Source organism: Pelobates fuscus, chromosome 13, assembly GCF_036172605.1.
Source record: "Pelobates fuscus isolate aPelFus1 chromosome 13, aPelFus1.pri, whole genome shotgun sequence".
Taxonomy (NCBI): domain Eukaryota; kingdom Metazoa; phylum Chordata; class Amphibia; order Anura; family Pelobatidae; genus Pelobates; species Pelobates fuscus.
The window spans coordinates 105,669,338-105,694,530 of record NC_086329.1 but is presented as its reverse complement, the minus strand read 5'-3'; the positions used below and the strand labels follow the sequence as shown (position 1 = coordinate 105,694,530).

At 41.9% G+C, this 25,193-nt stretch overlaps 1 protein-coding gene across 1 annotated transcript; it reads left to right on the top strand.

The window, feature by feature from the left end:
• Positions 1-11,558: 11,558 nt before the first annotated feature.
• Positions 11,559-19,056, top strand: LOC134582676 (protein kinase C delta type-like). The gene is made up of 9 exons (XM_063439327.1): positions 11,559-12,258; positions 12,700-12,800; positions 14,581-14,742; positions 14,860-14,951; positions 16,079-16,141; positions 16,257-16,395; positions 16,683-16,874; positions 17,964-18,092; positions 18,946-19,056. Exons 1-9 carry the CDS (start codon positions 11,559-11,561, stop codon positions 19,054-19,056), a joined length of 1,689 nt encoding a protein of 562 aa, XP_063295397.1.
• The last annotated feature ends 6,137 nt before the right edge of the window (positions 19,057-25,193 follow it).

The following is a 25,193-nucleotide window of genomic DNA, read 5'->3' as shown; positions in this document are numbered from 1 at the left end:
GTCATTGGAATCTTATCTTCTCTTATTGACGACATTAAAGGTCTCAGTGAAGATGCTCTTGAACTTCCTAAATCAATGAAATTATCCAAGAAAAACGGTCTCTACTATTTTAAAGACCGGATTTATGTACCTCCCTCTTTCAGAATTAAAGTACTTGAATTTATTCATGATTCTCCTCTGGCAGGTCATCCAGGTATGAAAAGGACCCTTGAATTGTCTAAAAGATACTGTTGGTGGCCTTGTCAAGACCAAACTATCGAATCTTATGTCAAATCTTGTTCTGTATGCCAAAGATCCAATCAATTGTCCTTGTTGAAGCCTCATCATCCTGATCCCTTCCAAAGAAATGTCACTACTTCTCCTGATCCCATATTGGTCCAGGGTGAAGAAGAATATGAAATTCAAAGTATACTGGATTCAAGGATCCATCGTGGCTCCTTACAATACCTCATCAGATGGAAAGGATATGGAGTTGATGAAGATACATGGGAAAACTCCTCTGACGTTCATGCTGACAAATTAGTTTCCAAGTTTCACAAACGCTACCCTTCTAAGCCAAGTCAATAGCACCCAGAGGTTGCTCATTAAGGAGGGGATACTGTCATGCCTTAATTATATTATCCCCTTACTTCCTGGTTCCACGGAGCTTAGCCACACCTCTTCATGACCCAGTCTCCCTATTTAATCTGACCGCACCAGCTGATCGACGCTGGATTAATGAACTACGTTCTGTACTCACAAACCGGCTGCAACTTAGTTGTGAAAACCTGCTGTTACCGGACCGGAATAGAAGACTTCAAGTTCCCTTCGCCTCTCCTCATCCACGGCTAAAGCTGAACTCTATCCATGCAGGATAATCTGCCTCTGAGGAATCTCGGGAACCAGTGTTCTATAAGCCGGAAGCTAAGTAAAACTTCTCTGATAAACGTTGCATCTAAAGCTGTTATTTCCTGTCTCCAAAGTCCTTCGTTAAAGCCAACCGTTACAGCTAACTTCAACACATACTTGTCTCAGTTAGCTGCATCTATCTTTCTTCAGTTAAAGTCTATGGAACAGCTATTGTAACTTCTTATCATCTAATTATTAATACTACTAAAGGACTCTTGCTGCTTCAGTTCCGTTTACTCCTTAAAGCTACAGTGCATATAACTGTGGACTTCATTTATCGTTTAATACTTAATGCTACAGTACCTGTATATTGGAATTAAAGTCAATACCAATTACTCCTAATACATATTCGAACTATAAGAAATCTGCAGTTGTGTTCCTTCATATGAAATGTTTAAACGTGACAGTTTGAAGCCATGGATCACAGAATGGATCAGATGGCGCTTGCGCTACAGGCTCTATTAGCTTGTGCCAATAACCCACCAGAGGAGATACGTAATACCCCTGTTTCTCCTGTCGGTTCAGGTCTAGAGGTAGCCACAGTGGGTGCTTCTTCTCACATTACCCCCCCAGTACGCTATGGTGGGGCTCCTGAGAAGTGTCGTGGTTTTTTAAAACAAATTAGTATCCACTTTGAATTGCAACCTCACTCTTATCCTACAGATAGGGCAAAAGTAGGATTTATTATCACCCTACTCATTGAGAAAGCTCTGAGATGGGCCAACCCACTATGGGAGAACGATAACCCATTAGTTTATAACTATAACGCATTTGTAGCTGCTTTTAGAAGAACATTTGACCCTCCAGGTAGAAAGGTTAATGCAGCCAGATGACTGTTGCGCTGAGACAGGAGAACCGAACACTGGTGGATTATGCACTAGAGTTCAGGTCTCTGGCGGCAGAAATCAAGTGGAATGAGCAGGCGTATATGGATGTATTTTTGAATGGCCTATCTGATGTAATCCTTGATGAGGTTGCTACCAGAGAACTCCCTGAGAATTTAGAGGATTTAATTTCGTTCATCTCTCGTATAGATGAACGTCTAAGAGAGAGACAGAACACTCGAGAGAGGAACCAGAGACCTTCTTTTAGGTTAGCTCCCGCTTTTCCAAGTCCTGACTCCACGATATCTTTGCTTACTGAACCTATGCAGATATGGTATACCCGCCTCTCTGAGGAGGAAAGACAGCACAGGAGAAGAGAGGGTTTGTGTATGTACTGTGGGGCCAAGGGTCATTTACTCTCGAACTGTTCTAACCGCCCGGGAAACGCTCGCACCTACGTCTCTCTAGAGGACAGGCCTTGGGTGTTTCTATTTTGTCCTCTACTCCTAATTATAAAGATCACAGGCTTCTGCTACCAGTTTCCTTAACTTGGGGGAAGGAAGTAGTAAGGGCTATGGCATTGATAGATTCCGGTGCTGCTGAGAATTTTATCAACCAAGCCTTTGCTAGTAAGAACAATTTCCCATCCCAGCTAACGGAGACACCTTTGGCCGTTGAGGCCATAGATGGTAGACCACTACTAGACCCTGTTATCTTTCGTGAGACCATACCCATTGATTTAAATGTTGGTATCCTACACGTGGAGAATTTATCTCTTATGCTCATTTCGTCTCCTTCCGTTCCCATAGTTCTGGGGTACCCATGGTTGAAAAAACATAACCCTATTATCGATTGGGAGTTAGGAGAGATACTCTCGTGGGGCCAGGGCTGCCAGGATCGGTGTTTGTGCAAGGTTTCTCCATTAGCTAATATTAACATACCGGAGAATCCTACTCAGTCCACAGAAAGACAAATACCAGACCTTTACCTAGACTTAAGGGCAGTGTTTGACAAGAAGAATGCCGATTCTTTGCCTCCACACAGGTCATTTGACTGTAAGATTAAGCTTCTACCCGGCACTATGCCTCCGAGGGGCCATGTATATCCTTTGTCTGTTCAGGAAAACTCGGTTCTAGAGGAGTATATTCGGGAGAATTTAGAAAAGGGATTCATCAGGAGGTCTTCTTCTCCGGCCGGGGCTGGGTTCTTTTTCATTAAGAAGAAGGATGGCACGCTGAGACCATGTATCGATTACCGAGGCTTGAATAAAATAACTGTCAGAAATGCCTATCCTATCCCACTGATTACCGAGTTATTTGATCGTCTTAAGGGCTCCAAAATCTTCACCAAGTTAGATCTCAGAGGGGCTTACAATTTGGTGAGAATCCAGCAAGGTCACGAGTGGATGATGGCATTCAATACCCGGTATGGCCATTACGAATACACTGTTATGCCATTTGGACTATGCAATGCGCCTGCAGTATTTCAAGAATTGATTAATGAGGTACTTAGGGAGTTTCAGCATGATTGTGTTATTGTTTACCTGGACGACATACTAATACACTCTAAGGAGATTGAGACTCACCATAGACAGGTCAGAAAGGTATTACACAAGCTGCTGCAACATGGTCTATATTGCAAATTGGAGAAGTGCAGTTTTGATCAGTCTCAGGTAGACTTTCTTGGATACGTGATTTCTGGGGAGGGTTTTAAAATGGATCCTGTAAAACTCCAATCTATTTTAGACTGGCCCTTGCCCAAAGGACTCAAAGCTATCCAAAGGTTTATTGGTTTTTCCAACTACTATAGGCGCTTCATTAAAGGATACTCCTCTATCATTGCGCCTATTACCAATATGACCAAACAAGGGGCTGATACTAAGTTCTGGTCTAAGGAAGCTCTTGGTGCTTTCAAGACTCTCAAGGAACTTTTTGCCTCGGCTCCCATTCTAGTCCATCCTGATACGACTCTGCCTTTCTTGCTTGAGGTCGATGCCTCTGAGACAGCAGTTGGGGCTGTTCTGTCTCAAAGGTTAGGGGTGGATAAACCGTTACACCCTTGTGGTTTCTTCTCTAAGAAATTTTCTGGGCCTGAGAGCAGATATGACATCGGGGAGAGGGAACTGTTAGCAGTCATTAAAGCCTTAAAGGAGTGGAGACATTTGTTGGAGGGGACCCTACACCCTATTACGATTTTGACGGACCACAAGAACTTGTCCTATATTGGGGAGGCTAAGCGCTTATCCTCTAGACAAGCTCGTTGGTCCTTATTCCTGACTCACTTCAATTATGTACTGACTTACAGACCTGGTTCTAAAAACTCTAAAGCCGATGCATTATCTCGCCAATATGAACCTTCTACTGTACCTGAACCAGTTCTTTCTTCTATAGTTCCGAAATGCAATATCATTGCTAATACGAATCTCAGGATTCATTCTCCATTACTGGCCGAGATCATTAAGTTGCAACATCTAGCACCTAAACAGACTCCTGCGGGCCGTCATTTCGTTCCTCCTGCTCTTCAACTGGAACTTTTACAGTGTTTAGATAATAGCAAGATGGCGGGACATCCTGGTATTCGCAAAACTTACGCGTTGATCTCTAAGGACTTCTGGTGGCCTGCTTTACGGAGGGATATTGAGGAGTTCATCGCTGCATGTGAAGTTTGTACTAAAACCAAACAACCCCATACGCTTCCATGTGGATTCCTGCACCCCTTGGAGGTTCCAGAAAAACCATGGTCCTGTTTGGCCATGGACTTTATTGTCGATCTACCTATCTCTAAAAGACAGACTGTTATCCTCACCGTGGTTGACAGGTTTACTAAGATGGCACACTTCATTCCCCTGCCTAAACTCCCGTCTTCTCCCGAATTGGCAGAGATATTCGCTAAGGAGATTTTTCGCCTACATGGGATACCCTCTCAAATTGTATCGGACAGAGGCTCCCAATTTGTTTCCCGCTTTTGGAGGTCCTTCTGCTCTCAACTTGGTATTAAATTAAACTTTTCTTCTGCCTATCATCCTCAGTCTAACGGAGCTGCTGAACGTACCAACCAGAAAATTTAACAATATTTACAATGCTTTGTTTCTGAACACCAGGATGATTGGGTCGGTTTGATTCCTTGGGCGGAGTTTGCACACAACAATCTCGTTTGCGATTCTACTCATTCAAGCCCCTTCTTCATGAATTATGGTTTTCATCCGTCTATTCTTCCTTCGGATTCTCCTTCCCAGGGGGTGCCGTCGGTTGATGTTCATGTTGCCAATTTGAGGAAGTTGTGGGATCAAACTCGACAAATCCTTGTGCACAACTCTATGTTGGTTAAGAAACACGCTGATAAACGTAGAAGGGCGGCTCCGGTCTTTGTTCCAGGTGATAGGGTATGGCTGAGCACGAGGAACATCCGTTTAAAAGTGCCATCCATGAAGTTCGCTCCTCGTTATATTGGACCCTACAGGGTGCTGACCCGTATCAATCCAGTTGCCTATCGTTTAGCTCTTCCTAATACCTTACGCATCCCGAACTCGTTTCACGTTTCATTGCTGAAACCACTCATATGTAACAGATTTTCCTCCACAATAGCCCCTCCTCGCTCCATTCAGGTGGAGGGTCAGGAGGAGTATGAGGTTAACTCTATTATTGATTCTCGAATCTCCCGGGGGAGAGTACAATATCTGGTTGATTGGAAGGGATATGGTCCTGAGGAGAGGAGTTGGGTACCTCAGGAGGATGTTCATGCTCCCCGTCTCCGCAGGGCGTATCACTCTCGCTTCCCATCTCGTCCCGGTTCATTCCGCCCGGTGGGCGTATCTGAGAGGGGGGGTACTGTCAGGGTACCTGTGGTCTCTACCTCCGAAAGAGGTAGAGACTTAGCTGTTCCTCCATCCAGACGGTCTGATGGCTCCCTTCCCCGTGGTCTATCCGGTCATGCTAGGCCGGCCGCGAGGGAGTGACTGCCTTTTACAGCATCTAGGCAGGAAGTAGTCATCAGGACACTCCCCCGGAACGACCTGTCAGTCAATTGCTGCAGGACCAATCAAGACGCCTTGGAGGCGTGGTTACTGCTCTGAACAGGGTATTTAACAGAGCTTCTTTCATTAGCTCATTGCCCTGTCGTGGTTCTAGCTTGTTCTAGTCACTCAGTGCTTGTGTATTCTATTATCCCTTTTGGTTTTGACCCGGCTTGTTTACCTTACTCTGCTTATCTCTGTTACCCTTGATTCGGCTTGTCTCTCGCTTACCTGTCTTCTGTTACCCTCGACCTCGGCTTGTCTTTGACCATTCTATACTGTACTACTTACGTTAGTCCGGCCATTCTAAGGTCCGGTATACGTATCTGGCTACTGTTTGTACTCTGCGTGTTGGATCCCTGTCCCGATCCTGACAACTAGACAGGGTGCTGATACCAAGACTTGGTCTATTGAAGCTCTCGTTGCTTTCAGAACACTCAAGAAACATTTTGCCTCAGCACCGATATTAGTTCATCCTGACACATCTTTGCCTTTTCTACTCGAGGTAGATGCCTCGGAGACAGGTATAGGCGCTATCTTGTCCCAAAGGCTAGGTTTGGATAAACCGTTACATCCATGTGGTTTTTTTTCCAAGAAATTATCTGGGCCTGAAAGCAGATATGACATTGGTGACAGGGAACTATTAGCGGTTATTATGGCTTTAAAGGAATGGAGACATTTGTTGGAAGGGACCTTACACCCTGTTACTATTTTGACGGATCACAAGAACTTGTCCTATATTGGGGAGGCCAAGCGCTTGTCCGCCAGGCAAGCTCGTTGGTCCTTGTTCCTCACTCATTTCAATTACGTGCTCACTTATAGACCTGGTTCTAAGAACTCTAAGGCTGATGCATTGTCCCGCCAACATGAACCTTCTACTATGTCTGATGCGGTTTTGTCTTCTGTAGTTCCCAAGTGTAATATTATTGCCAACACGAGTGTCAGGATACACTCCCCGTTGCTTGCCGAGATCGTGAAGGTACAACATCTGGCTCCCAGACATGTTCCTGGGGCTCGGTACTTCGTTCCTCCTGAACTCCAACTGGAACTGCTGCATTGCTTTCATAACAGTAAAGTGGCTGGGCACCCTGGCATACGCAAAACATGTTCCCTGATTTCTAAAGCTTTCTGGTGGTCTTCGTTAAGTAAGAATATTAGGGATTTCGTCGGGGCATGTCATGTCTGTATGAAGACTAAGCAACCTCATACGCCCCCATGTGGGCTTTTGCACCCCCTGGAAATTCCCGAGAAACCATGGTCCTGTTTGGCTATGGACTTCATTGTCGATTTGCCTGTTTCTAAAAAGCAGACTGTTATTCTCACGGTGATTGACAGGTTTACTAAAATGGCTAATTTCGTGCCCTTACCTAAACTGCCCTCTTCTCCCGAATTGGCTGAGATATTAGCGAAAGAGATTTTTCGTTTACATGGTATACCCTCTGAAATTGTTTCTGATAGAGGTTCCCAATTTGTTTCCTGTTTTTGGAAATCCTTCTGTTCTCAATTGGGCATCAAATTGAATTTCTCTTCTGCCTATCATCCCCAGTCCAACGGAGCTGCCGAACGCACCAACCAAAAGGTTGAACAATATTTGCATTGTTTTGTTTCCGAACACCAGGACGATTGGGTCGGTCTGATTCCTTGGGCGGAGTTTGCGCACAACAATCTCGTTTGCGATTCTACTCGTTCTAGCCCCTTTTTCATGAATTATGGCTTTCATCCTTCCATTCTTCCGTCGGTTTCCCCTTCCCAAGGGGTACCGTCTGTTGATGTTCATGTTGCCAATCTGAGGAAGTTGTGGGATCAGACTCGACAAATTCTTCTTCATAATTCCACGGTGTTCAAACGACACGCTGACAAACGTAGACGGGTGACTCCGGTTTTTGCCCCGGGTGATAGGGTGTGGTTGAGTACCAGAAACATCCGCTTGAAGGTTCCTTCCATGAAATTTGCTCCTCGTTACATAGGCCCTTACAAGGTTCTGGCTCGAATTAACCCGGTTGCGTATCGCCTTGCCCTTCCACCTGCCCTGCGCATCCCTAACTCTTTTCATGTTTCCTTGTTGAAGCCTTTGGTTTGTAACAGATTTTCCTCCACTGTGTCCTCCCCTCGTTCTGTTCAGGTTGAGGGTCAGGAGGAGTATGAAATCAAATCCATTCTCGATTCTCGTGTTTCTCGGGGGAAGTTGCAATATCTTGTTGACTGGAAAGGGTATGGGCCTGAAGAAAGGTCTTGGGTGGTCCGTGAAGATGTGCATGCCCCTCGTCTCCTCCGGGCATTTCATGCTCGTTTTCCGTCTCGGTTCCTTCCGCCCGGTGGGCGTTTCTGAGAGGGGGGGTACTGTCAGGGTACCTGTTGTCTCTACCTCGGAGGAGGTGAGACACTTAGACATCCGTCCTCTCAGGGGGGCTGACTCACCCGATCCTCGCAGTCCTCCCGGCCGTTTACACGCCGGCCGCGATTGCTCCGCCTCCTTTTATGACGCGGCGCTCAGTAGCCGACGTCATGACGACAATCACGTTCCGACCTGTCAATCAAGTCCCGAGCAACGAATCAGGACTCGTCAGGGGCGGGATCATCAATTAAAGAGCCAAGGTATAAAATAGGGTTGTGTGTAATGGTTCATTGCCCTGTCGTGGTTCTAGCTAGTCTGGTCACTCAGTGCTCTTATTGCGATTTGTCTTTTTGGTTCTGACTCGGCTTGTATTTTTCTACCCTGCTTACCTCTCTTATCCTTTGGACTCGGCTTGCCTCTCGCTTACCTGCTCTCTCGTTCCCTCGACCTCGGCTTGTCTCTGACCATTCTTTGCTTACTCCTTACGTTAGTCCGGCCATTCTAAGGTCCGGTATACGTACCTAGCTCCTGTTTGTATTCTGCGTGTTGGATCCCTGTCCCGATCCTGACACTGCCGGACTGATTTCACCGATGGATTGAGGGTAAATTTGCAACTGAAATGGAATGCTGTTTAAGCTCCGCCCATCACTAACATTTACCAAAGATCCCGCCGCCATCAGAAAAAATAATCCCTTCTAATGTGTAAATAAAAAAACTACGGTGAATTAAAAATAAATAAAAGAACAGAAAATACAGAGACTGAAAATGATTGATTTAATAACCAAGAAAGCAAAAGGATGCACAACACAAATAAATAGTCATGTGTCATTATTTAAAGAGACAGCACATGTAAAACAACCGTTACAACAGATATACAAAGTCTATACAATAAAGTGACCAGGGCTTTCTCACACTTGGGTTGTTTCTGACACGTGTCCAGCTCTGATTGGCTTAATGGAAGTTATTATTAGTATTGTCCTTCTGATTTAGTCTTGGTCACTTTTTTTGGAAATATTTTGTATACTGTCATAACGGTTAGCTGCTGTCTCTTTAAATGATTAATAATACAGATAAGGAACAGCTCACACATAAAAATACAGTTTTCAATTTTATAAAGTCACCTAACTTACCAAATAAATATGGGGATTCAGTTCCACCAGACGGCCATATTGTGTTACACCCACCACTACTTCACAGTATTTTAATATCATAGTTACATAGTTACATAGTTACATAGCTGAAAGGAGACTTGCGTCCATCAAGTTAAGCCTTCCTCACATATGTTGTTGCTGTTGATCCAAAAGAAGGCAAAAAAACCCAGTCTGAAGCGCTTCCAATTTTGCCACAAACTAGGAAAAAAATCCTTCTTGACCCCAAAACAGCAGTCAGATGTCTCCTTGGGTCCTACACTAATATATATATATATATATATATATATATATATATATAATGCTAAATTAATGGGATAAAAAAACACAATAAAAATAAAAATAGAGCAGGAGTATCCAAAAAAGGTTTCTACCATGACTCTCAGCTCCCTGTTGGATGGGGATCCTGAGACTTATAAAACTAGGAAAAGATAATATTAGTTTCTCCATTACTGACCAGTTCAAAAATGTATTTAAACTTTTTTTCCACAGAATTAACTATTATGATTTCTGAAAACTAGTGCAGAATTAGCCAGAAAAGTATATCTAAAAATGTTTCGATTTACTTATCCTATCTTTGAAAATCCCTTATAAGCCAACGGGTTTCATCTATTTCGGCAGTTATAGATCACATATTGCAATGAGCACATTTGTGTTTCAATTGTAGAATATTTCAAATTTTGGTAATAAGTTACTATAATGTAAGTAGCAATCACGTTGACCAAAACCTCCCCACAAAATGATGCAATACAGTATGAAATGGGAAATTTAAATAATGCAACTTTACCCACTAAAATCTGTCATATTGTCTTGTAATATTCTATGTTTGTGTGTTTTTCACACATAATTTACGTTGGGAGACAAATTATTGTTAGTTATGAAAATTAAATGGTATAAGCATGTCTAGGGCGACCGCCCCTCACTCACAATGATAAGCGAAATCTTCCAATAGATCGCTGATTTATATCACCAATTCAAATTACTGCACAGATGCATAATATTGTGTCGTTTTGGGTTATTATTGTAGTACAGGGCACAGTAATAACATGGGGTATAGTGAACTCTGTGCAGTAATCCTATGTCATTGAATTACTGAATCGGGGTTTAAGGTTAAGTAGTTTAGAAAGTACTTTGTTTAAAACCCAGTAAACTACAATTATACAGCTGGCTACCACAATAAAAATACCAGCTGTCAATATGGGTTGAACTGTATCCTGTCTGAGAGTGATGGGAGTTATACTCCACATCTTCTTTATAACCGGCTTGTAATTAATGACAATGTGCATGGTAACTAACAAGGGAGCACAGGGAGCACAGAACTGGGTGTTAGCAGAGTAAGGTTGGCAGCAGATCTAAAATGCCCCTCTAGGTGCAGCTTTTGTGGCATGCCTCACATTCTGCAGGTTTCCACACATCACCAAGGCTATCAGACACTATGAAATCCTCTATTGGTGCTGAGAATTTAGGGTTAAAAACACCAGTAACACAGTAGCTCAAATGAAGTTTGATTGAAGACCCAAACTGATCAACTGCCAGCCCTGAAAAACATATATTTGAGGAAAAAATTACTAATAAATTGCATTTTTGGATTTAATCCGGATGTATGTGTGATGTTGGTGTCACTGTATGAGTGTCTATACTTGTCTATATCACTGGATGCTTTTATATGTTTGTTTATGTGGCCAGGAGGCATGTGTGTGCTTGTATGTGCATGTGCGTGTGCTTGTGTGCATGTGTGTATGTGTGTGTGTGTGTGTGTGTGCTTGTATGTGTATGTGTGTGCATGTGCGTGTGTGTGTGCTTGGGTATCACTATTTTGGGAGCACCCATGAAAAGTTGGGGGCTGTTGTTAGTATATAGCAGATAATTGCTGGCGAAATGCAACTTTCATAACACAGACTGAAGGGACCTGTACAGTGTCTTTATTATTTAGAGATTGATTGATTAATTAATGTAATGAAAATAACTCAGTCAAATCTCCCTGTCATCCCAATAGAGCAGGGGTATCCAAAAAAGGTTTCTACCATGACTCTTAGTTCACTGTTGGATGGGGATCCTGAGACTTATAAAACTGGGATAAGATATTAGTTTCTCCATTACTGACCAGTTCATATCTCCATATATGGACAGGTGTAGTGACATCATAAATACTCTGACATCATCCGATGAAACAATCAATGTCAAACTCACCTACCCTCAGAGTGACTGGACACCTTGCGAGTGGACAGTGGCTACTGCATTGCTTGAGTGAGATTGGCAATAATTTATTTATTGTTACTATTATTAATTAGCTGATTGCTAAATATATTTGTGAATTTAAAAGCAATAGATTCACACAGTATAATATAAGCATGAAGAGAACAAGAAAGCGTTCTCATAAGAAAACTGAGGTAAGTCAGGAAAATTCTGACGAATTTAAAAACAAATATAGAAAACTCAGTAACGGTTCAAAAGAGCAGGAACAGCGCATATCTCCTGGACATTCCAGGAAAAAGAGAAGTAGGAGCTGCAATGAGCAGGACATTGAGAGAGAGAGAGAACCCAAAAGACGGCTCCTTGCTGAGGAACGCATCAGATATCAGGGTCAGAAAAGATACAGGACCTCCAGTCATGATGAAGAGGAGCAGGTCATGCAGAAAAGACCAAAGCTCTCCCCGTCTCCCAAACTGGGTCAGAAAAGTGAGAGAAAGTCTGCTGTAAAGAGCGATCAGACATCTCCACCCAGAAAGCAAGCCCTGAAACGAAGCAGGGAGTGCGATCATGGGGAGCAGCTCATGCAGAAAAGACCAAAGTTCTCCTCATCTTCAAAACTTGGTCAGAAAAGTGAGAGAAAGTCTGCTGGAAAAGGCGGTCACACATCTCCACCCAGAAAACAAGTCCTGAAAAGAAGCAGGGAATATGATGAGGAGGAGAAGGAACAAGTTAGGCAGAAAAAGATAAAGATCTCCCCTGGAAAGCAGGAAGAGGAGAAAAGAGATAGGGAGGAGATAGGAGAGAAAAAGTGCTTTAAGAAAGAAAACAAGCCAACGAGCGACGATGAATGTGTGGCAGGTAAGATTAACCTACATGCTTTAAAGAGATTGGTCAATTTAAAATATAAGAGATTTTACCCTCAATTGACCATACTCTGAACCCATTCACTATCTCTCTTTAATCACTATCTCCTGCAATTCAGTGACCATAAGTGCTCAGGCGATGGTTTTTTTAAACTATAATGGTACAGACCAATATTTCAAGCCCTTTGATCTATCTAGAATATTTATCCATCCATTAGGAATTAGCCAAAGATATTCATGGCTAATGTACCACAAACTATAAAATTGTTTTAATGAAATGGTCCATGATGTGATATTTACAAACCATATTATTATTTCATATAACTGGGTGGGTTCAGAAGATTTGTAGGGCGAATGTGGGGTACTAGAGAAATTAAGTTGGTTCCTGTGTTTATGTTGAAGTGGAGACTAATATTATATGTGTTCATTCTTTAAGGAGTAAGTGGACAGTCTGTGGTTGAACCAAAGACGTCACTGCCTCTGTCATTCAACGGTTATAGATTCCACAAAGTGCTGGGACAGGGGAGCTTTGGAAAGGTGAGTCAACGAGCAATGTCTACACCTTATTTAATACATCTATTGATCTAGTTGGGAACAATTATAGGTCTCATAATCATCATTATCTTCCTATAACAATTCATTGAGATTAACTTTCTTATAAATCTGTGTATCATCCATGAATGTGGAAAACATATTCAGATCTGAAAAGTATTTAGAACATTCTATTGAGACTCCAAATAAAATCTCCAGGACTCTTCTATTCTGTGATGTTTAACATGGCTTCTTATACTAACAGTTCTATTTATTAAATCTTCTCAAATTATTTTTATTAAACATATTGAAAAGAATATTGAACAGAAATCTAAGAAAAGTAAACAATCGAGTTATGAATAATGTAATAAATAAAAGAAGGTGATAGGTTTCATCCATACATACATGAAATACAAATCTCAAAGTTGCACAAAATACTATGTGGAGTGCTATTGAATCTTTGTATCTTTCTCTAAACTCTTATTATTCACATTAGAATTACAGACATTGGTCTCGATTTAATGTTTGGGTAAGCTTTTCAAATGCTCACAATCTCTTTTAAAATTATTTATCTACTGAAGTCATTATAGTCTATAGGAAATGTATGTAGGTAAATCATTTATAAAAAAAAAATTCTAACAGATTGTAATCATTTGATTATCAAAGTTTATCCAAAAATATTAAATTGAGACCTTAGTTAGAATATAGATCTATATGTCCCTTACACAGCAATCATTCTTGATCTCTGCATATATATCCCAGATATAGGGTTCACAGGTAGGTCCCTGAGCTATGTATATATATCCCTGATATAGGGTTCTCAGGTAGGTCCCTGAGCTATGTATATATATCCCTGATATAGGGTTCTCAGGTAGGTCCCTGAGCTATGTATATATATCCCTTATATAGGGTTCTCAGGTAGGTCCCTGAGCTATGTATATATATCCCTGATATAGGGTTCTCAGGTAGGTCCCAGAGCTATGTATATATATATCCCTTATATAGGGTTCTCAGGTAGGTCCCTGAGCTATGTATATATATCCCTGATATAGGGTTCTCAGGTAGGTCCCAGAGCTATGTATATATATATCCCTTATATAGGGTTCTCAGGTAGGTCCCTGAGCTATGTATATATATCCCTGATATAGGGTTCTCAGGTAGGTCCCAGAGCTATGTATATATATATCCCTGATATAGGGTTCTCAGGTAGGTCCCAGAGCTATGTATATATACCCCTGATATAGGGTTCTCAGGTAGGACCCAGAGCTATGTATATATACCCCTGATATAGGGTTGTCAGGTAGGTCCCAGAACTATGTATATATATCCCTTATATAGGGTTCTCAGGTAGGTCCCAGAGCTATGTATATATATCCCTGATATAGGGTTGTCAGGTAGGTCACAGAGCTATGTATATATATCCCTGATATAGGGTTGTCAGGTAGGTCCCAGAACTATGTATATATATCCCTTATATAGGGTTCTCAGGTAGGTCCCAGAGCTCTGTATATATATCCCTTATATAGGGTTCTCAGTTAGGTCCCGGAGCTCTGTATATATATCACTGATATAGGGTTCTCAGGTAGCTTCCAGAGCTATGTATATTTATTCTTTATGTAGGTTTTTTCCAGGTAGGTTCCCAAGCTCTGTATAGGCATCCCTCAGGTGGTGTCGAAGTGATGTTACCACGTGATATCTGTAATATAAAAAGTAGCTGAAAGTTCCCCCTTCGTTTGTGACATTGTGGCTGATTCAAGGCTCTCTCCTCTCTCTATGTGATGCTCAGGTTGCGCTAGCTTCCACCAAAGACACAGGTCAAGTTGTTGCACTTAAAGTAATAAAGAAAGATAAAGTTAAGGAAAAGACCATTCAGAGGGAGGAGCGGATACTGAAAATGGCGAGCGGCAGTCCGTTCCTATGTCAGGGACTCGCTGCCTTCCAGACCCAGGTAAGAAACGCTGTCCATAATGTTTCCTTATTTCTATATATTTCTATATGGCTTATTGTGTTCTGTTATTATTATTACAATAACTATTAACTTGATATTTGTTGTCTTGTGAAACAGGAGGAAGCCTCCCTGGTCATGGAGCATGTACCAGGGGGCAGTCTCCGTTCTTACATGGCTGGAAAGGAATGTCTGCCCATGGGGGAAGCAAGGTGAGTCATTAATAGCTCTAGCAGGTAGGAGGAAGGAGTGAGTTTAACACACGATACAGTATTGGTAGAGGCTATGGATATAACCCCGTATTTACATATATCCTCAATAGTAGAGCTATTAATGGAGATCCATCAGGGGTACAGACTGAGTTAACGGTAATGTACTAAACCAGAATTCCCCCTTCAATATCAGCCAGACAATAGGCAATACAAGAACCCAGCTCTGATCCTATTCTATGCTCGTGTCCTATTTATTCTTTCTTTTCTCTTCCCTGCCTTTTTTTCCCCTCCTCCTCAGTGGTATCTCGCTCACTAGCTGAGGACGGAGGATCTTACATCCCTCTGGAATATGTGATGGCTTAAATGGTTGACGAGTTGGATAATCGGTTGATATCATGGATTCCATCTGATGATATCGTATATTACTATGCTTTCCATGGTACTTCCAGCTAGGAAAGTTACTATTGAGATGCATGCCCAAACACCCATCTTTGGATATACAGAGGCAACTTAGAACTTTTTAGATGTTTTCCTTATTAATAACTCATTCCGCGTCTGTCTGAGGCATTACTGCACATCTACACATAATTTTACCTGCTTTGTTCGATTTAAAAATAAAAATAAAGATAGTCTAAAACAAACAAAAAAACAACCCAAGAAACTCAGGACTAGCAGCGGGATACATTCAGTACGGACTGACGGCAGATCGGGAGCCACTAGGGGTCAGCTGACCTGCCGCAGCTCTAAGCTAACTGCAGGGTGGATCTTCTTCTACACACTTGAAATACAAATTGCTATGACCATGGATCTTCTTAATAAATTCATATATTTTTAGATTATTGATTTCTACATCTAACAAATTAGAAGAATCATAGAGCAGCTTGTGCTTCATGGTAGAGAACCGAGAAGGGTAAACAATATAGAATAACAATATTAATGATAATAAAGTAAACTCTAATCTCCCAAGGACAGGTCCTGTTTAAAATGAAAATGTTATGTTTATATTGGTAGCAGAGTGTTTAGCATGATGTATAGATACTCGTACCTTGCCCAGGTATATTTTATTATTTTATTTACTATTAATGTTGGGGGAGATTGCTTTATGTTCTTTATATTCTGTTTTCCAGGTTCTTTTCATCAAACCTGGTTTGTGGGATCCAGTATCTTCATTCCCGGGGGATCCTTCATCGGTCAGTATTAGCGTTTGTTTATTTAGTAAGCGGTAACTTACTCTAACAAGAAATAATGTGTTTACATCTCTACTCTGTCCTATATCTCACATTTATATCTGTCTTCATCATTTAGGGATCTGAAGCCAGACAATATTCTCCTGGGTGCCAACGGCTATCTCAAAATAGCTGACTTTGGTCTCTCGGCAGAAAATATCTTTACAGAAACAACAACCAGAGGACAAGCTGGCACACTGAATTACATGGCGCCAGAGGTTAGTTAGAGGGTGTGGTCATGTGAACTGTAGGGAGGGGGGTTATGTGGAGTGGTATAAGAGCAATGCAGTAGCTAAAGGGGTGTATAACGAGCAGTAGAAGGATGACTTACACGAGCTGGGTATAAGGGCAGTATCGGAGTATTAATGGATGGACTGACAGGAACGTTATTGGACTAGCTTAATAATAGAAAGATGGGTAATGTATGAAGATCTCTAGAATGTGATAGGTTTGGTACATTTAATACCATATTTAATACAATTGCATATCTTATGGGTTTTGCCAGGTACTCAGCAGCAAACCGTACGGCCAATCAGCAGACTGGTGGTCATTTGGCGTAATTCTCTGCCGCATGATCACCGGACAGTACCCATTTAATACCAGTCTCAGCAGACAGGAGTTCATAGAGGAAGTATTAAACATGAACCCACGTTACCCCACCTGGCTGTGCAGCAATCCTACAGACCTCCTGGACAAGGTAAGGTGATAGAAAATGTGCCGGTTAATGTTTTAATTGGATGTAATGATAGGGGATGTAAAGAAACATTAAAGAAGATACTGGTGGAGTTATGGGGTCGTTACTGGGAATCGATACTAGTTATATTTATTGTAATATGTTCTAAACAGGTTAAAGAACCAACTGGAATAGTGAAAGTAACTTATGTTTCGTGCTGAGAAGATTAGGTATTCCCCATTCATGCCTATCGCCCCCTTTTGCACGGGTTTGATAGCGGCATGGAGTGCTGGGGTGTTTATCTAACGCCTGACATTATTTAAATCCTGATGTTTAATGGGTTAATACTAATATTTAATAATGATGGCAGATAAAAACACTGACATTTAATTTACAATACGTAATCCTATTTATTAAGGATAAGAGTGGACTGGGGTGTCCTAGTGGGAGAGTTAACATAAAAAGAAGAGGGGAAAAAAGCAGAGGGAAGCCCCACCTTTTAATAATCCTAGGGGGAAAAACAGTAGTGTGGAAAAGTATCAGAACCCATAAACAGGACAGGGTGAGAGACAGCTAGTTATAGATATTACCAGCGTATATAACTGCGTACATGGATACCTGTAGAAATCCCAGCACTAATGTGGACACTCCAGTCCACTCTTATCTTTACTTTGTACATTGTGGGTTATTCCCCAGATTTAGGGAGAGTAACAGTGGGCATCCTTTGGTACTGCTCCATTGGCCCCTCATTGTTTTGGGACTTCTGGATCAGAGCCTATTGTCTTCTTTTCATTTATTAATCCTATTTATTACTCTCTGCCTGCAACCGACAGACAGATCAAGCAGCCATTTTATGTTCCGATTGGACAACACAAGAGGAAATCTTTATTAAAAAAAAACCTTATTTACTGGTCAGTCATATAATCGAGATTTTAGTTAATGTAATACATTTACAACTAACTTTTCACAAGCCCTGCCTCATCTGAGGTTTGTTAGAAGGTTAAAATGGCGTCCTCCATCAGAGGTGATTGGTTTTTGATGCATTAAAGATTGTACATCAAAGTGTTACAGAGATATAAAGTAAATTATACTCAGTGTATCCTCTCTCTCTAGCTCCTGGATAAGGATCCTAATGCACGTGCTGTGGCAGGAAGGAACATTCGGGAGCACCCCTTCTACACTAACATTAATTGGAAAGATCTAGAGGGGGGCAAAGTGACCTGTCCATTCTTGTCACTGCTGGTAAGTACACAAATAATCAGTATTTACAAAATGAGGAAACATTATACAGAATAATAATTCCACCAAAACAAGATGAAAACTGATTTCTTGATTCACCAGTGATCATATCCAAGAGGGGGCTCCATTTAACAAGAACTGCCTTAATAGCTGACACTGTTGATCATCTTCTCCTTCCTCAAACTCTTCAATCACTCGGTCTCTGTGAAACTGTCCTCTCATGGTTTTCCTCCTATCTGCCCCAATGCTCATTCAGTGTCTCCTTTTCTAATGATACCTACTCCCTTCGTCCTATCTCGGTTGGAGTCCCCAAAGCCTCTGTCCTTGGTCCCCTTCTATTGTCAATTTATACTGCATCTCTTGGCAAACGTATTACCTCTTTTCGATTACACTACCACCTGTACGCCAATGACACCCAGATAGATCTCTCCTCCCCGTACCTCTCCCCTGCCATCATGCAATGTGTCACTGCTTGCCCTTCTTCCATCTCTGACTGCATGTCCTTCCACTTTCTGAAACTCAATCTTTCTAAAACTGAGCTCTTTCTGATTGCTATATCCTGTCGCATTGTTTGTAATTGTCTTACTTATTGTTAAATCCCCCCCCCCCCCTCTTATAATATTGTAAAGCAGTACGGATTCTAATGGCACTATATAAATGCCAATAATAATAATTGCTCCCCACCATTACTGTGACCATAATAAGCTGTACATTCTTATTTATATGTAAGAAGTAGGCAATGCCATATGATGCTAAACTAATTACATATCATTTCTTGTTGCAGACGCCGTATCAAGAGATAGACACCACAGAAGACATTTTTTTTTTCTGCTAAGTAACACCTCTTTATTTGAAGACTAAGTCATCCATGGCCCGTCCTTCACAATCTAGGAATGTCGGTAATGAAAGAAAAGAAAAGATTTCCAGCAAAGAAGATGGTGATGGCCACATCTTGGTCAAACTATAGCAGTAGCTTGGACATCAAAAAGACCATGTTCTCCTATGGTATGTGTGTATCTGTGTGTCTTTGCACCCAAATCCTGTAGATTCCATCTTAAAAACATAGCCTGCATCCGCTCCTACCTTACGCAAGATACTACTAAGGACCTTGTCCTTGTCTAGTAATCTCCCGCACAGATTATTGTAACCCTCTCCTATCTGGTCTCCCCAAAAGCCGTATTGCCCCGCTACAGTCTGTAATGAATGTTGCTGCCAGACTGATTTACCTCTCCAGTCGCTCCTCTCACACCTCTCCCCTCTGCCAGTCTTTACATTGGATTCCTGAATCCTATAGGAGTCAATTCAAAGTACTAATCCATACCTATAAGCATTGAACAATTCTATCCTCTCCTATATCTCCTCACTGCTCCATAGGTATGCCCCTTCTCAATCTCTATGCTCTACCCATGACCTTCTCTTGTCTGCTGCTTGCACCTGTAAGGCCAATTCACGCTTGCAGGACTTCTCGCAGGTGGTGTAAAGTTCACTAGGGAACCCTAACATGCAGACAGGACAGAGTAGAGAGAATTGCAATACCGATCCTTAGAATGGTCGGGTTATGCAAAAAGGGATAGTCAAAACATGAACCGAGGTCAAGGGAAACAGAGAGACGGAATAACGAGAGACAAAGCTAAATATCAGTAACCAGGAAAACCAAATAACAAGTGCAACGCTCAATGGTAAACCACAGACCACAACAGGGCACTGAGGAAAGGGAGGGGTTAGCTTATATACACACAGGGCGTGTCTGATTGGCTAATCTCCAATTAGTGTTAGCCATGACACGTGGGAGGAGTTTCTTCCCTCCCTTGTGGTCTCTGAGGTCATCACTGTGTGCAAGGTCACATGACCGGGTGCAGCACACATATAAGGAAGCTGCTCTGGAGCGTGCAGCGTCAGGCACACTGCCAGTCTGGAGACAGGGACCAGATGGCGCCGCTCGCTGTGATGAGGTAAGCAAGGTCGCCGCGAGCGGCGCGGGGGCAGGGGACCTGACAGGTGGCTCCTTTCCTTTGGAAAAGCCTGCCTACCACCATCAGACTCTCCCCTAGTCTTCAATCTTTTAAAAAGTACCTTTAAACCCATCTCTTTAGGAAAGCTTATGGCCTCGCAGAGGAACCTCTACCTCACATACCTGTCCCTTGCTCTCTCCTAAAAGAAGGCACTCTATCTCTCCTCCAGTTTTGCTTCACTCCTACCCTTTTTGATTGCTATCTCCTGTCGTATTGTGTTTTACACCCCACCTCCTATAGACTGTAAGCTCATTTGTGCAGGGTCCTCTTCAACCTATCATTCCTGTAAGTTTTTTGTAATTGTCTTACCTATTGTTAAATCCCCCTTGTTATAATATTGTAAAGCGGCATGGAATCTATTGGCGCTATATAAATGCCAATAATAATAATAATTGCTCCCCACCATCACAGTGACCATAATAAGCTGTACATTCTTATTTATATGTAAGAAGTAGGCAATGCCATATGATGCTAAACTAATTACATATCATTTCTTTTTGCAGACACTGTATCAAGAGACAGACACCTTTTTATTTGAAGACTACATTATCCATGGCCTGTCCTTCACAATCTAGGAATGTTGGGAATGTATCTGTGTGTCTTTGCATCTATATGTACGTCAGTATGTGTATCTGTATATGAGTCACTGTGTGTTTCTCTGTGTCTTCTTGTGTGTCTGTGAAACTGTGTGTGTCAGTGTGTGTATCTCTGTGTCTTTCTGTGTGTTTGTGAAACTGTATGTGTGTTAGGGTGTATATCTCTGTGTCTTTCTGTGTGTCTGTGAAACTGTGTGTGTGTCAGTGTGTGTATATCTGTGTCTTTCTGTGTGTCTGTGAAACTGTGTGTGTGTGTCAGTGTGTATATCTTTGTGTCTTTCTGTGTGTCTGTGAAACTGTGTGTGTGTGTCAGTGTGTGAATCTCTGTGTCTTTCTGTGTGTCTGTGAAACTGTGTGTGTGTGTCAGTGTGTATATCTCTGTCTTTCTGTATGTCTGTGAAACTGTGTGTGTGTCAGTGTGTGTGTATCTATGTGTCTTTCTCTGTGTCTGTAAAATTGTGTGTGTGTCAGTGTGTGTATCTCTGTGTCTTTCTGTGTGTCTGTGAAACTGTGTGTGTGTGTCAGTGTGTGTATCTATGTGTGGGTGTCGGTATTACACAAGTAATCTACAGCTTTCAAATTGCAACAGTACATAAAAAACACAACACCATATACAAATACACCCTTACATTCACTCACACATACACCATAAAAAACATGCTTACATTCAAACACACAAACACTGCTGTTATATTGTAAATAAATAAATAAAAATATTTTTGTGTATGTTTTGTTTTGCACATTGTGAGAGGAAATGTGGTTTAGTAGTTGCCGGCATCTATATTAGGCCTGCTTTACTGAACAGCAGCCTGAGGTTTGAGAGTTAAATGTCCCAGGGAGAGATGTTAGGTTTGCAAGATGCATTACTGGTACTCTGCATGGGTATGGGTCCCTGGGGCGGAGCACTTGGAGAGCAGGGTGGGCCAGTGCTTCAATAGCACCAGCTGCTATGTAACAGTCGAACCAGACCTTTTATTTTGCTTAGTAGTGTAACGGATCGCATGGCACCCCGACTTGGTACCTCCGTTAATGGATGCTCCTAGTGCTTCCTGAGGACTCCAAGCACTCTGGCAGACACCACAATCACCGAATCAGAGAAGCATAGGAACCCTCTCTAGCATATGAATGCTGTAGACTGTTGAATAGGAACCATACGAATAGGCTTACACTTCTAGCAGTCAACTGGAACAGCATGCAATAAATCCTTCCCCCAATAATGAGACGACACTTCACTTTGAGGGTAAAACAGGAACTCTGGACTGGCTCATCCAGACTGGCTTTTATTACAATAATCCACATACAAGCCACACCCAGGGGGAGGCATAAAATAACCAATCACATACATGGTTCAGCCCACACATCCCCTCCCCTCAGATAACATTAAACCCAATTATCCGGTACACTTTTCCAGACAAGTTCTGGATGTACCCCAAAAACAGGGGGTACACCTTTAAATCGAGCATCGCTATTCAGGGGGGAAACATATCCAAAATTCAAGTCATTCGGATGAACAGTTCGGGAGATATGGGGTTCCAAAGATTTGACCGACCGCATGGGTAAAGTATCCGAAAACAGTTCCATGCATTTTGGCCCTGCGGTCGGTCACAGAAAAGGGAATGAAACAGACGAATTACTGGTATTATAGAGACTAAGGGGGATTCGCATGAATCCCCTAGTTCGTGAGTTTCTTTCTACCGAACGGCGGGCCGTTCGGTAGTTTCCACACGAAATCCTGGAAGTCTGGAGGTCTCAGCGGTGTTTGCCTAGTCGAGTGTCCGATTTCAGTTCCAGACACTCGACGGCAAAACACCGCTGTTCGGTAGTTTAAGATGGCCGCAGCCACGTGTTCGGCTCCCGAATGGCGGCCACCCAGAGGACACAGACCACACTGCACTGATTGCCAATTACCCGTTTGCAACATTGTTGCAAACGGTAATTGGAGGCACACTCATTCCTGGGTGGTCTGGTTGTTCGTTATTTTTACTCAATATACTGAATGGAGTGATTCTACCGAACAATCAGCTGAATGCTGCATACAAATCACCCAGGATAAACTTAACACATATATAAATACATATATAATATTACAGGCAGTACACTAGAATATGCTTCACAGTCTTAAAGGGACAGTAGTCCCAAAAGTCCCAATGTGTCCATAGATGCTGTTAAAAGGGCCAGTCGCAGCAATATACAGTACAACAAGCCCAAATATAAATCTTTAAATGTACCAGTTTTCCAGGGGCCATAGTCAGCGGGTAAGAGGCAGGCCGCCAGACCCCTCCAATGTCTAGTGGCGAGGTGGGTTCCGCCACAAGTAGTATCACTTATGTCTAATTGCACCTCACCTGTATCTGATCAATTAGCTAGCAGGCTTTTAAAAGGAAGGGATCAGCATGCTGCAAAATGAGGAGGAAAAGCCAGAGGAATGGTGTCTTGCAGTTATACTTTTTGTAAATTGGCAAGTGGCAAAGCCACCCAATTCCAGATAGGGATTTGCTGTGTATAGTAAGTGCTTAAGCAAGAGCAAGGAATTTTGTTTTGTTTATTTTTCACTTTTGAAACACCTGTATATATATTTCACTGAATAAACAAGAAAAACTGAGCTGGACGTGTCCTGGACTTTCATTACCCTAGAAGGCTGTGGTTACAAGATCTGTGACAAAATCCTACCTGGAAAAGAGGTGGTTTGTTACAACATATAGTTCTGGCTACACATTCTTCATTGCACACCTGTACTGTTATGCTAACATATTGTTCATTCTACATGGTTCGTTCTATATTGAATTGGTCTTTTCTTTATATGGTTTTAAAGATGAGGGCATGTCGTGGTTTGCTAGTTAGATTACATTACTATTTAATACACTTTTGGGATATGCGTTACAATTTCAGAGATAATTTGCTCGGGGTGAGCAAGGGGCAGGGCGGGACTGGCCCACCGGGATACCAGGAAATTTCCCGGTGGGCCGTCGGCACCTGGGGCCGGGGAGACATTTCGGTGACCTGCGGCAGCAGGGAGAACTTGAATGTGCACTTTTTAACTGGTCTACCTTTATTGTTATTGGTATAGATTATATTGAAAGACATTGGAGAGGAGGAAATAAAATGCTTGAATTAGCTAGAAAAGAGGCACAGTGGATATATAATTTAAAAACTTTAAAAACTGGTCTAAATCAAGACATTGATCTAGCAGGACTCCTTTGATACTCTAGTCACCAGCTTTACAGAAGGTTTTTTGGATATAATTTAAAGGGAAACTCCAGTGCCAGGAAAACAATCCGTTTTCCTGGCACTGGAGGGTCCCTCTCCCTCCCACCCCCCAATCCCCGGTTACTGAAGGGGTGAAAACCCCTTCAGTCACTTACCTCAGGCAGCGACATGTCCCACGTCGCTGCCTGCTCCTCCCCCGCCGCTCCACCTTCTTCCTCCGTCGGCCAGTGGGCGAGACTGATCCCGCCCACCGGCCGAGGAGTCCCAATGCGCATGCGCGGCAATGCCGCGCATGTGCATTGGCGCAGCCCATAGAAAAGCATTGAAAATGAATTTCAATGCTTCCCTATGGGGAATAGAGCGACGCTGGAGGTCCTCACACAGTGTGAGGACGTTCGGCGACGCTCTAGCACAGATAATCTGTGCTAGGGACCAGGAAGTGACCTCTAGTGGCTGTCTAGTAGACAGCCACTAGGGGAGGACTTAACCCTGCAAGGTAATTATTGCAGTTTATAAAAAAAAACTGCAATAATTACACTTGCAGGGTTAAGGATAGTGGGAGTTGGCACCCAGACCACTCCAATGGGCAGAAGTGGTCTGGGTGCCTGGAGTGTCCCTTTAATACACCTCTTTGGTTTTCTATTTCTCACTTAGTGGGTTCATTAGACCATTTTTTCAAGTAATATGTATATATATATATTTTATACTAATTAGTTTTTTCTTGTTTGTAGAAGATTAAAAAAGCTCTATATCTTCTGTATGAACATATATTTTTTATGTGATGTGGAATTATCATTGTGGCTGATATGTACATGTAAGCGGATTCACATGACACCTAAATTTTAATATTATTTTTTCTATCTTCTTTTTTACTATTTGTATTATTTTTGTATTAATTTCATTTCATTTTATTTAATGTGTATTTATTATATATATTTTTTATTATATATTTTTTCATTTTTATGTTCTCTATATATACTTTTTTATATATAGTTTTTCTTATATACAGCTTTTATACATTTTTTTTATATTTTTCATATATATATATATATTATATATTTTTTTCATATTTTTTTCATACTTATTATCTAGGTATCTGGTGTATCCACTTATATACTATTTTTCTGTATTTATTTCTGGTTTTTATATTTTGTATGATGATATATATGGGCACATATGTCCAAAAGATGAGAGTGGGTGGTTCCCTTTCAGCCACTCTCATCTTAATTGTTGTTTTGATCTTTGTTCTGATATGCGTTCCATTGTGGAACGCTGTAATGTGCGCCATG